Consider the following 14,974-nt stretch of genomic DNA (forward strand, 5'->3'; position numbering starts at 1 on the left):
TTTTTGTTCCGCAGAAGTTAAAAGTAATACAGAATTAGAATATCATGAAGGTTAAACCATCTTTTCAAACTATTCTGAAAGCCAATTACATTGAAATACTACGAGCACTAAACCACATGTAATGTTTTTACAGAAATGTATTGCCTTGCTGTTTTGGCACATGAATTTATCCCATTCTCCTAACCTGTTAAATGTCCAGCAGAGATAAAAGCTTTTCTATTATACTTGAGGTAAACACTGTAGCAAGATGATTGTGGACAATTAGCCGAGATGCGAGAAGAAGAAAAAAATCAAGCCTTTTTAGTGCAATCAAAAGCTTTCAGGTTGATTTATTGATTTTGCTTGAGCGTAAACCTTATAATGACTCATAGCTGTGAAATGAACAAAGATCTTACCACCCTAATCAACCCTAATCACAGGGCTCGTGAGTGAAGGTTTTCATGTAAACCACCACATTCAGAGGCAGTGAACACGTTTGTTTGGTAGCATGTTCTTGTTTATGTACATTCGTGATTTGAGTTCAGCACATTTTGTCTGTGAAGCTTACAGTTTGGCTCACAAACAAGTGTGAATGTACTGTTGACAGCCAGAAATGTTGGCATATCTGTCTGTTGTCCTTGGAGAAAAGGTCATTTCATTTCTGCTTTGGTGTTTTCGTACTGACAGTGGCTGAAGCAGGAAATCATAAAGCTCAGATTTGACGTTGTTGTTATTAGCTCACTAAATGTAAGGGAGTCTTTTTGTTCTGTCATGAAAGTATCAGATGTTTAACAGCCAAATTAATTATTAAGACGACTCTTGAGGTATAAAAACGAGTGAAATTTAAAATTTATTTGCAACAATTTTTATTTAGTTAACACTTGTTAAGGCATTAACTAGCATGCATTATTGATTTGAAAGACATTCACAGCAAGTATTATTGATTTTGGTCACAAGATATATATTAAGTGGCCTTACCTACCTGGTATTTCCATTAAAAGTACAATGTACTTACTATGTTTATATTATATTGTACAACACCTACTCTATGATTATATTGAGGTACTGTAGGATATGGGTAAGGGTTTGGGGGTATGGATACAGCAGGTTTAAAAATGGGTTAAAGCAGGGGTGCCCAAACATTTTCTTATGAAAGGCCAAAAACCAAACTTGATTGCGGCTAGTGGGCTGAATGTAAATATATTTACCATGGTTAATTTCCTAATTTATTTTATAATATTTAACAATAACTCGAACATATTGCGTCATATTAACATTTAATAATAATATAATACATAATATTTGATAATGAACTTATTACAGTAAAAAAACAATCTCATTTATAACAGAATGGAGTTCCTCTAGTTTTTCCTTGATTTGCTTACCGATGTCTGCTTAGTCTTCTTTGCGTTGGTGACATTATTTTGCATTTTTAAAAATTTAATTTATTTACAACATTGAAACATTTCATTTCAGTTTGCTTTTTGTAGTAAAACAAACAAACAAAAAAGGGTTATGTCATACTACAAATGGTGGTCTCTTTTAAACCCTCTCCATCCTCTCACTCTTTCTCAGATGGGATGTTGGGCCAACTACCTTGGGCATCTCTGGTTTAAGGTGTAAGGAAAAGGTCAACTTTGTACATATACATATAATTACAGAAATATATGATAGATGTAAATACATGCAGATATATATTTTAATATAAGTCAAATGTGAAACATGCTTGTACATAAGTGCATTGTACCAAATGATTAATTTAATTGTAAGTACATACAATCAAGCAATCAAGGCCACTTAATATAAAGTGATACCTTAATATCTGTTAATGTAAATTGAACTACAATTTTAACTACTTGCAGTAAGTTCAAAATAAACATAAATGTATTGTGTATAAACACTTAAACAGCAATATTTATATGTAACTCAGAGTTTTTTTATTAACTTAACTCATTAATGGAATTAAATTAATTCAAGACGCAACATTCAATGACATCATTGGTAATGGTACAATCATTTTAATGTGATACAAATTGAACTTCATTGTGAAGTGTAATCAAATAAGGCATTCTAGTATAGTTCACATCATTTGATCCTGCAAGTATTTGGGCAAAACGTTAGATTTTTAGTCATATACAAACTGCAGTAGAATTTGGATGGCAGTTTGGATTTTAGTGCTTAATAATGTAATGTATAATAAGCTGTTTAGTAATTTACAAGGAGTGACAACTATAATTACCAAGTGAATCAGGGGCTGACAATTGCATTTACAAAAAAAAAAATGTGTTTGCAGAAGTGAACTAAACAACTAATTATTGCAGATCTGACTGTTCATTATGTGAAATGAGGTACCTGATGCCAGAAAAAATGCAAACAAGAACAAGTCTCCTATAAACTAATGCCCAAATGTTTACATTATTTAAATAAATAAGCCACATACCAAAACCTGACCTTATTCTGCCACATTTTTAACTCCATAAACTGGATCACTTAAGCCTAAAGATGTTTAAAAAGCATTGGTTATAATAAATGGAAATGGCAACACTTTCAAGAGCATGGTGTGTGAAACAGCTTTCACACATAAACAGAACACGATGCTTCTGCTGAGACGGTTAATTCAACTCAATGACTCTGAGTGTTTGGTCACTGTAAAATTGCTTTGCTCAAAAGAGCAGGTAACAAATCTGCAAGAAGCCTGACTATTGCTGTGATGTTTCTGAAAGTATTCTATCCAAACCCTCAACAATAATTTCTGAGATTCACTCATGAAACATTATAGTGTATGTATTGACCTTATTCTTCAACGCAGAAGAGTGCCTGTTTTTGCGATTGCTTTAGAACTTCCGATTCAGTTGCCTATGGGTGATTTGACTAGTAGTGTTAAATGGCAGAAAATGGTCAAACTATTTTCTCTACAAGTGTTTGCATGACTATACAGAAAAGGTAGAATAATATAATAGGAAAATATTAGTTTGCAACATTAAGAAGCAGAACGAGAAGTGAATAGAAGTAAATGAGACCGGAAGTCTTGAGCCAAACAAATTCAAATGGATGCACCCACTCGTGCGTGAAATATAAGGCGAATACTGTCGTTGTCTTTGATTTAGAGAGGTCTCCAAAGAAGATGTGCGACTCTTTATATAAAAGAGATTATGTCTGGTTTCAATTCACTAGTACGTAATGGCTGTAGCTTATTTAGCTGAATGTAATGTTGAGCTTTTTGCGTAAATGTGAGGTAAGGAACATTCCCTAAGGCATTGGTGAGAGAGCAGAAAGAGAGAGAAAAAGGTGCAGAGTAGAAATTAAAGTCATGTTGTTGCTGCTGGGCTGAGAAGGTTTGCTAGTTTTACCTGGTTTAAGCTCGTCCAGCTGGTTGGTATTTAGTCTAGCTTGTCACTTTGATTGTTTTTAATTAGGCTATTTAGTCTCCTTGAATAAATGCGCCTGACTAGCAATTCTGTTTTTCCAAAAAACAAAACAAAAAAGCAAACAGTATTAAAAACTTTTATGTGTAGAACTGCGGGTGGTCAGAAGCTTAGTTTTGACTCAAAGAAATATGGACTTACTACAAAAAGCTTTTGTGGTTCTAGGAGAGTCTCTGACTCCTTTTCTGCTGTCTAAGTGATTCATAAAATGCAAGTTGCAAGTGGGAATTAAAGTTAATAATGTTGTAAATAATGTTAAATTTATTTAATTGTCCAATCGTTTCACTTCACAAGACCTCAATGTGTCAGAAGTTTTTTGTTTTTTCTTAAAATGCCTACAGCTGTTGACTTGCCTTTCATGGTTCATCAAGGATCACAGTCACTTTCACAGTCTTTCTTTTGAATCTATTAGCCTACTGAATCTATTAGCCTACTTGTTCTCAGGTAACGTGTTTTGGCCAAGCGCAAATATAGGTTAATATACCTATTAATTTATGCAACCACGTACACCGATGTTTGACCGATTGCTTGCCTTTATGCAAAACTGCCTCTACAGCGTTTTCAAAACGCTCCGTTTTCGAAACTTAACTCTGGGGTAGTGTGTATAGAAGGCATAACCGTAGCAAAACGTATATGTATTAACATAATACATAAAACCGTATTATGTTTTAGTTTTAAAACTGAAACGTATTAGTGTAAACAGGGCCTTAAACTCAAATGCACTCATTTATTTACTTTTTGGACTTTATTGGCGAACATTGAAAGAATTTCATTTAAGTTGGAAACCTGGCTATTGTCAATGTTTTTGGTAAACAGTTAAACTAAATAGTTTCTCCAAAATCTCCACGTCAGACTATTGTAGATATGCAGCAAGTTGCAGTGTGTTAAGGCTGAATTGTACTTTCGTCTAGAGCCACATGGTGCACCTCCGCTAAGTGCGCGCACACCTCGCAAAACGAATGAGGCTTTTATACTTGACCTGTTTGCCATTTGAAGTATTCTTTAAAATGACAGGGGGTAGTCAAAAGAAACCCACCTTAAAATCAGACGGATAAAGGTTCTAAAGGTTTTTCATATAGCCAATAACAGTAGCTATTATATCTCCATATGAATCAATGCATAAAAATGTATATCACACAGTATATAGCAGTCTAAATATTATTATCAGATATAGTAGTCTACAAACTGTAATACATATTGATATATTTCTGTCTGGTGATTTAAAGAAATAGGGGAAAAAGCACTGTTTTACCTTGCTAAATAATTTACAGAAAATCAAACACAAGCATACTGTTTGTTTGTTTGTTTGTTTGTTTGTTTGTTTGTTTGTTTGTTTGTTTGTTTAAATTTAGCCCATTCCACAATTTACATATTGTTTGCTAAATAATTTACAGAAAATCAAACACAAGCATACTGTTTGTTTGTTTGTTTGTTTGTTTGTTTGTTTGTTTGTTTGTTTGTTTGTTTGTTTGTTTAAATTTAGCCCATTCCACAATTTACATATTAGTGTCTGGCTAGTTTTTAAAAACTTATCTCTCAAGTTTTTGCAGATTTTACACAAAAACGTTCTCCTTTCCCACGGCTGTTGCAATTTCTAGCCAAGAATTATCGGTCATCTAGTTATCCCTATGATCACGCATGGACGGAACATAAAGATGTCTGTACAGGCATACCTGTTTCAGACAAAATCTCTTCAAAGTGATTCAAATTCAACTCAACTAAAACATGGCGCTGTGCAAATTCTTCGCTCGAGTCTCCAAAAATTTAGTGCGTTCTGCCAGCTGAAATAATAACCAAAGCAAGCTTCCGCAAAAGCTGTGATGACGTCACATTCGCTGCACAGACTCAAGTGAACTAGTGAGCACGTCGAGTATAAATCAGCCCTTATACTGTAGTTTGAGAGCTCTAAGAAACCTGAGGCGCTTTATTTTTCTCAGAAGAGAGAGAAAAGAGTTTATTAACAGAGTGTTAAACAAACTTGGGCATTTGGGTTCTTTGCTTCATGGTCTCAAGGGGTCTCCTGAAAAGACTGATGTCATCATTAGACGCCTGACTAGTGATAAATCATTCACATATACCCATCTAAGCCCTTTCAACAACCTTATTTGTATGCCACCTGAAAGCCTATTAGATCAGTGCCTCAGACAGAAGCAGTTTTCAGGGGTGAGAACTTCATGCCACTCCACCCCCTTTACGCTGAATTGCACCTCTGTTTTGTATTTTCTGCTTTTCTTTCCATCGCAACATTCAATGGGCCTATTATCTGTACAAGCAATACCAAAGCGTCCTGGCTGCGTCAACAAGTTCTTTTCTGTATTTTCTGGGCACCTCTGAGAATTGAGCTTGCTGCCGTTGCCACAAGAATGTTCTGTCCAACAGCAGCATGGATCTGCTCCATATTGTCTTTCGCAATGCGCGTATGGCATCAGGCCTGGCTGGAAGTACACTGAAGTTGCGTCATTGCTTTCCTCTATGATGTTTTCAGTCCAAGAACACTGTTTAAAGTGATGATGTGATGGATTTGAACTGTAGTTTATGGCTTTGAGTTTGCTCGTGAGGACTTTTACCTTCAATAAGCTGGTTCTAAAGTGGGAGTAATTTGAAAATGTCCTCAGCATTGCAATTTTGTGGTTTTCACCTCATCTGTTTCTTCAGTGTGCCTCACATTTCCTGAATGAGAGCTTTACTTAATTTTGCTTTTCCACTTAGCAGAGGAGATGGACTGTGAAACCAGCATTTCCTTGGTTTTAAGAATTAGGTTTCTTATCATTTAAATGAAAACCAGATGGTTCTTCTAGGAAAACAGTAGTTTTTAAAAAATGCACATATTTTCTAGAAGCTGTTCTTATTGAAATCAATCATTAAAAGTATCCAAAGTGTTCTTTTTATTTATCAAAATTGTGTTTGTGAGTGTCCAATTGTTGTAATGTCCTACTGAGACTTGAAAAAATGGTTAAATGTGTAAACAGGCAAACCCACCATGTCAAACAAAGCATGTCTTGTGTGATCGATGTTTTTTCACAATATGGCGTCTGTTCTCTGTCATTAGCTGCCCAACAGATAACCCTGTTAATATGGTCTGTTTAGCCCAGAAGAACTGAACGTACTGTGCGTTTGTGCTGTGTTGACCAAAAATGCACTTTATATAAAAACTGTTGTTATGGAGCTCATTTAAATTGTACATTAGATCTCAATTCAATGCAAGTTTAAGGACTTGGTAACACTTTATTTTGATGCTTCAGTTGAGTATTAGTAGACTGTCAGCTTAATATCTGTTGATACAGACATTCAACACACATTTAACTGACTATAATAAATACAAATACAATACAAATTGCAAATACATATTGATTTAGACTAACCTTAACCTAAGAGTTTACTTATAATGTAAAGGAATTAGTTGGCATATAGATGCAATGTAACTTAAATTCAACAAACGGAACATCAAGAAAAAGTGACCAAAGATTTTATTTTTTATTTTTTTTGTAAAATGTGCATTTTCTGTGCAATGCTTATCAAACATAATGGCATTATAAAACAGAAATCAGCATAGTAATTATACAAAATAAATAATATTGTATGTAATGTATGTAATATTGGAATGCACTTCAGCATCTTTGCAAAAGTCACACACAAACATCAATATCTGGTTCAGAATGATGTTTGGGTCATTGAGCATTTGACTTATTTAACATGCTGAACGCTGCTGGATAGAGCATGTTCAATACTATTGAACAAACTCTTCAATACAATATCAACAACAAAATAGGATTCTTACCCTACAATCTATCTAGTGTAATCTAGAATAAAATTACTTTTACACATTACAGACAGTTTAATGCACCACTGCTGTGTAATTTGTGATTTCAAATTGATTATTACAGTGGCTGAGAGAGCTCAACATGCTGCAATTTAAGAACACGCATACAATTACAAAAAAACACTAGCAAATTTAGAAAAGATCTTCATCGGTTTGACAGCACATGTGTTGCAAATCCTCACAACGCAAGCAAATCAAAAAAACGTGCTGCATATTTTCAAAACACTTGCAAATAGAACAGAACACAATGGAAATGTTTCAAGGAGACCCTAAAACATCACAGACCTCTCTCTTTAGGTTATGGTTATTTAGGCTAACAAAATACAAAGACAAGGGAATTAGGATGTTAAAATAAATAAACAAACAAACAAACAAACACAAAAAACGGACTTTTCAAAGACCTTTCAAACTTCACTAAGCACTAGTCACATCATTATAAACATTTCGCTTAAGCGTCTGTCATGTTTTAGGGTCCTCTTGATACATTTCCATTGTGTTCTCTTTTATTTGTAAATGTTGTGAAAAAAAACAGACATTTTTATATTTGTTTGCGTTTTGGGAAAGTGCAGCACGTTTTTTATGTATGCGAGTTGTGCTGTCAAACAGATGAAAATCCTTTCTTAATTTGCTGGTGTTTTTTGTAATCGCATGCGTTTTCTTAAACTGAAACACATTAAGCTCTCTTGACCACTGTACACTCTCAGAAAAAATGGTACAATGTTGTACCAAAGAAGGTACAAACCCTTGTCACTAGGGCAGTACCTTTTAAGGCACAGAATTGTAACTTAAGACAAGGAAACAAATTTGAACCATTGCAGTTTACTTTGTACCTTTATGGACATGATTTCCATGGGAAACCAAAATGTACCTTTGTTGTTTAAAACCTGCATATACAGTATTGTACATTAGGTACAAATCTGATCCATAAAGATACCACCATCGTGACAAGACACTTTGTACCTTAACAGTGTCAAAATGCTTAGCATACATTTATTTAAAAGGCCTTAAATGTTTAGTTTACTATACCTATAGTTTTATGTTTTACCATTGGTTTTGTATTATAGAAGTTAATAAATAATGTTTATGAGTTTCTTTAAACTTATACTTTTAAATGATGATCCATATTTTGATGTGAAAATTATTCATAAAATCACTTTGCCTTTCCAGTCATATTTATTTTTATTGACCTTATTCTAAAATGCGGAAGTTTGCCTGTTTTCGCGATTGTCTTAGAACTTCCGATTCAGTCGCTTATGGGAGAAATGACTAGGAATAATAAACGGCAGAAAACAGTCAAACTACTTGCTCTACAAACAAATGTCTGCATGACTATACAGACCAAGTAGAATAATATAAGAAGAAAATATAAAATTGCAACATCATGCAGCGTAATGAGCAGTTTTTAACGTCAAAAAAATGAATGGAAGTGAATAAGACCGGAAGTCTCAAGCCAAAAAGATTCAAATGGCAGCGCCCACTCATCGGCGGAGAATAAGGTGAATAGATATTGTAATAAAGGGGTTGTGACACTTTTGTACCTTATATGAGAACAATTGTTTACCTTCATTTCAGTTGTACTATTAAATGTACAGAACATTATCATAAGAGGTCTTTTCTGTAACATATGGTACAATTTTTTTTTAAAAGTACAAAACCATTCCTCAAGGAACATTATTTGTACCACTGTGTACCTTTTTTCTGAGAGTTATAGATTATGGAATACCACAAATTATTTACATTTTAAATTTCTGCACACTAATTAAAACTAAATCACAATTATTACATCAGGTTCAGAATATGCAGACCAAGTGTTGGCAAAATAAGAGCCACCTGCTATGAAATTCTAATTTGTGTGAAATATCTGTAAATATTTCATCTGAAAATGCTGTAAACGTTTCTGTTAATTCTTCACTTAAAGGCCAAAAATGTAAGACTGTGTAAATACAGTATCCTTACTATTAAAATTGAAGTCACAATTATTAGCCCCCATTAATTATTAGACCCCATGAATTATTAGCCCTATTAATTTTTAGACCCCATGAATTATTAGCCCCCCTGTTTATTTTTCTCCCAATTAATGTTTAACAGAAATAAGATTTTTTTCAACACATTTCTAAACATAATAGTTTAATAACTCATCTCTAATAACTGATATTTTTTTATCTTTGCCATAATGACATTACATAATATTTGACTAGATATTTTTCATGACACTTCAAAACAGCTTAAAGTGACATTTAAATGCTTAACTAGGTTAAGGTTATAACTAGGTTATTATGGTAAACTAGACAGGTTAGCGTAATTAGGCAAGTTATTGTTTAACAGTGTTTTTTTTCTGTAGGCTATCGAAAAAGATATATAAAGGGGCTAATAATTTTGACCCTAAAATGGTTATTAAAAAAATAAAAACTGCTTTTATTCTAGCCGAAATAAAACAAATATGACTTTCTCCAGAAGAAAAAATATAATCAGACAAACTTTGAACATTTTAAACATCATTTGGGAAATATTTAAAAAAGAAAAACGAAGGGGGACTAATAATTCTGACTTCAACTGTACATACAACACCACATTCACATTTGTTAAAGTATTTGCCCAGTTTGGACAGTACTGCACTTTTCTAATGTTATTTTGTTCACTGCTATTTACACTATATACTAATTCACACTATTAACAAACCATTAACTGAGACTTTTTGCTAATTATGCTAATAAACCGTTAATATCTTAATAATAGGCAGGTAATAAGCCAGTAGTCAATAGTGTGAATTGTTACTCAAACTAAAGTGTTGCCATGATTTCAGACCTGGTTTAATAATTTCTTACTGCAAAAAGTGATTCATTGATTTACTTAATATAAAAGTGAATAAACTGGCTGCCTTAAATTTTTAAGTACAGTAAATGAACTGTATGCCATAATTATAATAAATGAAGTCAACTTAATAGTCAATGGGTTTACTCAGTTTTTTAAGTAACTTCAACTTATTGCTTTTAAAGTAACTTATGGCTTTTTTGCAGGGCATGAATAACATTTCCACAAAAACATAGAGATCTCTTAACATGCCTTGTGATTTTGTGTAAAAAAAAATGGTGGATGTATTTTTTTTGTGTGAGTAAACCCACTCTGCCGTGTTCTCTACACAAAATTGTTTCCATTAAAGCGTTGAGTGCAGTCCATCTGAGTGAATGACACCTGTGACATTTCCAGTATCTAAAATTAATTTTCCTCCACTTTTCTCCTCCCCCAACCTCTCTCTTGCTCTCTCAGGGCATGAAGCCAGACAGCTTCTACAAAGTTAAAGTTCCCGAGCTGAAAGAGATCATTGAGGGATGCATCCGGATGAACAAAGACGAAAGGTAACTATAATGTCTACAAGGTCGTTTAACAAACAGGAAAATCTTTAACCAAAGGAGTACAAAAGCATGTATGTGCGCCAGCAGCCGTCATAATGTTTTAACACCTGCCAGACAGGTTTTTACTGTGTGCACATTAAAACAACAATACACAGATTCTTGGCTTTTCAACAATAGCTCAGAGACTCCTCAGAGAGCCCTGCACTATGTTAACCCAGCTGCACTAGTTGATATTTCTGTTCCGCCCTGCATTGATCAGTTGACACATGGTTACAGGATCAACAGAGTCACAGTCAAAAACACTTTTCCCCCTGGGTTGTTTATCATGAGCCCTGTGGAGTCAGAGGGCTTTGGGTCACTAGTTAAAAGGAGAGGTTTGCCCCCCCAAATTGCGCTCTCAATCACCCACCACCCCCCTTAATTTGACCTGACCTTCAATAACTTTTCCCGGGTCAAAATACTGTCCCATTCTGCCCCTGATCAGGGTTGCAATACTAACATTATCCAGCCCTCTATTAATTTCATTAGCATGTAATGTTATCATGTAAAATAAAAATATAGATATTACCTAGTGCGTTATAGTAAACAAACATATTATTTTGTACAATGGGCTATATGGACAGTTAGTGCTTTTCAGTCGATAAACTTCCGGTGAAAGGTCAATGTCTATTTTTAATTTCATAAGGTTCCTTTCACAGCATTGTTGTTGTAATGTAGTTAAAATACAATCAGTTACAGTAAATAGACATAAGCATTCATTTAGTTGTTCAGGCGTAAAACGAGATGACAGATGCAAAAACTCTGTTGGGGTAAAATAAAGTATTTATAAATTATATTCATTCATTCATTCATTCATTCATTCATTCATTTTCCTGTCGGCTTAGTCCCTTTATTAATCCGGGGTCGCCACAGCGGAATGAACCACCAACTTATACAGCAAGTTTTTACGCAGCAGATGACCTTCCAGCCGCAACCCATCTCTGGGAACTATAAATTATATATACAGCAATAATATAGAATATCTCTTGTCTTATTATTTGTCCCTTTTGTCTCGGCTGTTTTTAAGTATCTTAATCTAAAGCCATTGATTTTACTTTGTTCATTATTGAAGTGAACTTTTACCTGTATTGTTTTGGACTGGCCGCTAATGCTTAGCATGTTTACCATAAAACATTAATTTTGGAGACAAATAATATTGTTTAAATTCTAAGGAATTCTAGAGATCTGGTATTTCTGATCATTTTGTTTTGACCATGAAAAGTTCTGAATGGCTGGCCAGTGAGTAAAAAAAGGTAATTTCAAACCCTATAGCAGGGGTCGGGAACCTTTTTTCAGCAAAGAGCCATTTATGATTTTTTTAAAGAGACATTGGGGATGTGTATGTGTATATATATATATATATATATATATATATATATATATATATATATATATATATATATATATATATATATATATATATATATATATATATATATATATATATAACAAAATCTATATTTATTTATAAACAAAACCTTTATTTATGTCCATGCACAACTCAAAAATAAACAAAAATGACATATCACAATATATGAAGAATGAACAATTTATAGATTTTTTGTTCTTTTTGCCATCGCCTCTCAAGAATGTTGTTTGAATTTACATGTGTGAGGTTACCATAGAAATGTAAGTTGCTTGCCCTTTATTTATGTTGAGATTCAAGTTAAACCACAGCGCCACATTTGTGTATTGGTTAAAAAGTCCTTTTGTTAACTGAGTTCTTAATCATTTTGCTTTAGAAAATACAATATAAAGGGAATCGTAATTGTATTTTCAACAGGAAACTGATTTCTAATGACATTTATAATTTTTTTTTAAACTTTAAAATATTATTGAAGAGAGACAAATGGAAAGCCACATATTTTTGGTCAAAGAGCCACATGTGGCTCCCGAGCCATAGGTTCCCTAACCCTGCCCTATAGTTAACATTCTTATTTCTGTTGGCTGCTCTCTAGATTGTTCATTTATGTACTGTATCTGCAAATACCTCATTCAATTCAGTTTTCTTTTAGCAACCAACCTGTTCTCCCCCCGAGGCACTCAATCTCCCTGCTTTTGTTCTACTTAAATATCCTTAAAAGGGTGTAATTAATTCAGCTTAACACATTTCTGGCTGAATAATAATCCATTTAATGTCACCCAGCCATTATGTGAAGCTCTTGGTCAATGGCTATTCGTAGTGATTCACTACATCCAGTAGCAGGGTTTTTCTTATGATTAATTGTGTTGATTTAATTAACTCTATGCTACAAGTTGGAGCTAAACTCTGCAGGACACTGGCCGTCCAGGACCGAGTTTGGGATCCCCTGTTCTAGAGTTTACATTAACAGGGAGATCATTTTCAAAACAACAAGAGAATTTGGGAGTTTTGGTTTTCTACATCTTGGAATTGTCTCCTTATTTAGGTACACCATCCAGGACCTGTTAGAGCACACCTTCTTCCAGGAGAATAATGGTGTCCATGTTGAACTGGCTGAGGAAGATGACATGGTGAAGTCTGGCCTTAAATTATGGCTTCGAATGGACGACACCAAGAAGCTTCATGGCAAATATAAGGACAACAATGCCATTGAGTTCCTGTTTGAACTCTACAAGGACGTCCCGGAGGAGGTGGCTCAGGAGATGGTGAGATCCCAAATATCCGCTAATCATTCAACTCCCAAACAAATGAGCAAAAATAATCCTAATTCATATGCTGCAGGTTGTTCTTGGCTTCGTCTGTGAGGCCGATTATAAACTTGTGGCCAAAGCCATTCGAGACCGTGTTACCACCATAAAGCGACAACGAGAGAAGCTTCGCCGACATGTTGGAGAAGAGCTGATAAGACGTCAAGAGGAGGTGATTGAGGAGGAACCAGAACCTAGTTTTGAAACTGAATCTATGGTTTCCAGCGCACCTGCTCTTAGACCTCCTGTAGAGACGCCTGTATCTGCCCCTACTCAAGCTCCGCCCACAGTCACAGTGTCAGGCCCTACCCCCCTGCCTGCAAATGAATCTCTGGATTCTGGCTTCAATGCTAGCTTTGCAACTGAACCTGAGGAACCAGCAGATGCAGACCAGCGGCAGCATTTCAACATACGCCATGCCAGCTACTCATCAGCAACATGTGAGTTTTTCTTCTCTTTTGCATACACAAGTCAGCGCCCACATCATTTTCAACATTTTTGATAGGCAGCAATGTGTAAAACAACACACCTGAATGAAACCCAAACTCTCATGGTTATATAAGCAAAGTTGCCATGATCTTACTTAAATATGCCTGTAACACATTCTTGTTTACAATACATAATTTTTACCAAATCGGACCTGCTTCTAAATAGAGAAAATTATTGGTTAATTAAGATGTAGAACAATGTAGAAGTTCCAAACTTGATATTAACTGTAACCTTATCCACATATCTGACTGGCTGATTGGATTGTTGTTGCAGATTAACAAATTTGTTGATCCACATGTGGCTGCCGTCACATCATCCAAGTGGATGATTGTGAAGCGACATGATTGTGAAGCAATTTGGGTGCATGGTCATACAGTACCTTATATGTGCGCTATATATAAACACATTGCATTCCATTAGTAACCACACCTTCAGACATGTTGTTCGTGACCTTTTCCCAATGTTATTTACTCATTATTGGATAAACAGTTGCCACACTGTATGTCAGCATACATGTATTACTGGACCATTTGCATGTACAGAATGTTTACTAACTTACATGCCAATTTAGAAAAGGTAAATTGCATTTTAAACAATGTCTGCGTATGTAAGTCTAAGGCTGTAAATTAGACTAGAATGATTTGAAACAGCATTTGACCTCCTTGGTTGTTTGTCTAGAGATTCCATTTCATACTGTAACTGCTTATATAGTCAATCAAATTTGGCTGTCGTAAAATGTGTTATAAAATTAAACATCGTGAGATGTTTTTAATGAAATTCATACTTCAATTATGCATACTTCTATTCTACATGATGCATTCAATCTAAAGGTAAAGATATAATACACACTAACAAACAATTTCTTCTTGTTTTTTTAATTCTGGTTATCGCAGCTGACTGTGAGACGGATGGTTATCTCAGCTCCTCTGGTCTTCAGGAGCTTTCAGAAGCTCGAGCTCCATTAGCAAACCAACCCTCCACAGCTCCATCACTGCCCAGTGCAGCACCTCGTGTGGAAACTCCACCTGTTGAGGCTCCTCCTACTGAAGCCCCTTCTACTCCAGCCATCCCAGCACTCCGCTTTCCCTCGGTAGGTTACTGGTAGATGCTTAAAATGATGGAATAATTAAAAAATAGGAGTCAGTGGCAATTTTGAAAACACTTTACAGGCCAGTAGCCAGCCTATTAAAAGGGGACAA

The 14,974-nt window shown here is 34.8% G+C and overlaps 1 protein-coding gene across 1 annotated transcript in view; it reads left to right on the top strand.

Moving 5' to 3' along the window:
- wnk4b (WNK lysine deficient protein kinase 4b) overlaps positions 1–14,974 on the top strand; it is a 108,856-nt gene that overhangs the window by 63,179 nt on the left and 30,703 nt on the right. The window contains exons 5-8 of the mRNA XM_680072.11: positions 10,492–10,580; positions 13,025–13,244; positions 13,321–13,726; positions 14,669–14,865. Coding sequence (XP_685164.5) covers positions 10,492–10,580; positions 13,025–13,244; positions 13,321–13,726; positions 14,669–14,865 — 912 coding nt within the window. The remainder of the gene's footprint in view (positions 1–10,491; positions 10,581–13,024; positions 13,245–13,320; positions 13,727–14,668; positions 14,866–14,974) is intronic.

This window comes from Danio rerio, chromosome 3, assembly GCF_049306965.1.
Source record: "Danio rerio strain Tuebingen ecotype United States chromosome 3, GRCz12tu, whole genome shotgun sequence".
NCBI lineage: Eukaryota > Metazoa > Chordata > Actinopteri > Cypriniformes > Danionidae > Danio > Danio rerio.